Genomic DNA, 2,642 nt, shown 5'->3' on the forward strand with positions numbered 1-2,642 from the left:
GCAATTCTGGGTGACCACATATGCCGGAAGTGCAATCTAACTAAGCACAACAAACCCAAGCTCTCTTTGAGACTATTTATAAGGAGAGAAGCAAGAGACACAAAGAAAGGGTCTTGTTCTGAATGTCATACGGCCGTTGAGATGAAGTCTTAGTCCTTAAAACTCACGAAATAGGGATTATGTAGCACTTTTAAGAGAAGTCTGTGGGTTCTTGGGTTCAATATTCTAATTTCTCTGCCACCTCACCATTCTTCTTCTCTCTTTTTAAAATCTCTCACCAGGGTATGGGAATATTGCTCCAAGCACTGAAGGAGGCAAAATCTTTTGTATTTTGTATGCCATCTTTGGAATTCCACTCTTTGGTTTCTTATTGGCTGGAATTGGAGACCAACTTGGAACCATCTTTGGGAAAAGCATTGCGAGAGTGGAGAAAGTCTTTCGAGTGAGTACTTCATTTATGGAAACCCAAACAGTGCGATCCAATTGGCTTTATCCTGATGGGACCCTAAAAGGGATGATCAGAGGGGCCATGCCAGGTGTGCTTCCGATGAAAGAGTTTAATATTACGATGGCATTTTCTGATTTGACCAGTGGAAGTCATAGGTATGGTGCCTAAACTTCCTTCGCTTGAGTAATTTTGTACTTTGGGGCGGCATTTCTGGAGTCACCGCACAAGAGGGTGGGGTTTGGATTTTCCAACACACACTTTCTGAAGTGGTGAGCCCTCCCAAGTTTCTCCTTGAAGACGGGATCCTTAATGCAATTGTAATAAAGGAAAGAACGCTAAATCTATCCATTCTGCTATTGCATTCCCTTATCCCATTGTATTTCCAAGCACGGTGTCCTCAGCCTAATCCCGACTTCCAAGAACTCCTACAGAGCCGGTCTTCTTACCATCCGTGCTCTGCATCGTCTCCCCAGGACCCCATCCACTCCCTCTCCCCCTGTGGAGTGCTCACTCAGTCATCACATACTAACATCATAGATGAATATGCTAATTTATGCCAAGGTGTGGATGATTGCTATTGGCTAAGTGGCTGTTCCTTCTCGGAAATACCTTTAACTAACACACCTGCCTCTCCGCTCTCATTGATTTACTAAGGATTCCATTTCTGGCATCAGTGCAAGCACGTAGCCTCGATGAGCTGACTGGGGTCTCCAGGACATTTTAAGCGGCTCCACTCATGTGATTGAACAGAACACTTGGTTTTTCTTTAGTATAAAGTTGTTGGGTTTTTTTAACACTCTTTTTTCTCCCTGTTGAGCTGGTTCCCAAGTGTTTTGAACCTTCTTCAGGAGGTTCCTTTTCAGGATGGCTTCCTGTTTTTAAATGACCTTTGGAAATGTTTTCTCGAACCTGGCCGTAAGGGGCAAAGATAGAATGGTGTGACAAGCTCTCAAGTTGTCCCCTTTCCCCCAGAGAGACAACAACTCTTCAACTTTGAGTCCGGCACAGCCTCTCTCTTAAATCACGATGTGGACCGATCTTCAGGGAAGAGGGCACACACAACACAACACAACCAAACAAAGCAGAAACAAAAAGCAACACAAAGCAAACCAATTGCCATCAAGTTGCTCCTGACTCATGATGGCCCTGGAGGGTTTGCTGGGTCACCCTTTTCACAGAAGGGGATCACCAGACCTTTCCCCCATGGGAGTGCTGGGTGGGTTCCAACCACCACATCCAACCAAGCCTCCTGGCAATGAGTGGATTCTGACTTAGAGCAACTCAAAGGACTCCTCCTTAGGACTTCCAAGCTTGGACTTCTGTATAGGGCCAGCCAGCCTCATCTGTCTCTCACAGAGCAGCTGGTGGGTTTGAACCGCCACCCTTGTGGTTAGCAGTCCAATGCCTAACCCACAGTGCCACCTGGGTTCCTTCCTAACCACCCCTCTCAGAGCCACCCTAGAGGACAGAGGAGAGCTGCCCTTCTGGGTTCCCAAGCCTGCAGCCCCTTGTTTTTTTTGCACTAACCACCAGAAGGTCTCTAACTGAAGCCTTTCAGAGGCTTTGTGTGATGAGAGGAATTAGGTGCTGCAGCCTGTGGGGAGCCACCACTTAAGAACTTGGTGACCCAGGGTAAGGCAGCTGCCTCAGTGTACTCATCCGGAAAAAAGGGTTAGAATTTGAATCTACTCTATACATTTCTGACGACAAACAGATGAATAATGTAGAAAAAAGGGCTTGGCCCAGGGTCAGACACACAGGGTGCAGGGCTGCTGGGTGTCCATCTCCCACTGACTTGCTGGCATGCCTGCGTTTCTGGAGGATCCTACAGCCCTCCCCATGAGTGCAGGTCCATCAGCCAGTCTCATTAGAGGCAGCACCTGGGCTCCTCTGCGGTCACCATGGAAACAGTCAGGGCTCAGCTTCTCAGCTGTTCAGATCTCCCTGGACCAGACACAGCAGCCCTGCCTCCCAGAGCTGATTAGAACTTCTCTGGGGTGTCTGTCCCCTTCGCCCCACTGAGGTGGAGTAAGATGACTGGCGCCCTGAGCACTCAGGACAGGATTCGAACTGAGAAACGATGGTTTTGGGAATTGCTTCTTTTGTGTAACTTCTCTAGATCTGTGTCCTTATTTTTTCGAAAGAAAGGCTTGAACTGAATGCTGTGGAAGGCCCCTGGAGGGTTAAGTTTTTT

The 2,642-nt window shown here is 47.7% G+C and overlaps 1 protein-coding gene across 1 annotated transcript in view; it reads left to right on the forward strand.

Moving 5' to 3' along the window:
• Nucleotides 1-2,642, forward strand: part of KCNK10 (potassium two pore domain channel subfamily K member 10) — a 93,374-nt gene that overhangs the window by 49,600 nt on the left and 41,132 nt on the right. Inside the window, exon 4 of the mRNA XM_045288148.1 lies at nt 282-442. Within this exon, the coding sequence (XP_045144083.1) occupies nt 282-442 (161 nt within the window). The remainder of the gene's footprint in view (nt 1-281; nt 443-2,642) is intronic.

Source organism: Echinops telfairi, unplaced genomic scaffold (genome assembly GCF_000313985.2).
Source record: "Echinops telfairi isolate 266 unplaced genomic scaffold, ASM31398v2 ScPeMD7_18;HRSCAF=68, whole genome shotgun sequence".
In the NCBI taxonomy this organism is placed as follows: Eukaryota; Metazoa; Chordata; class Mammalia; order Afrosoricida; family Tenrecidae; genus Echinops; species Echinops telfairi.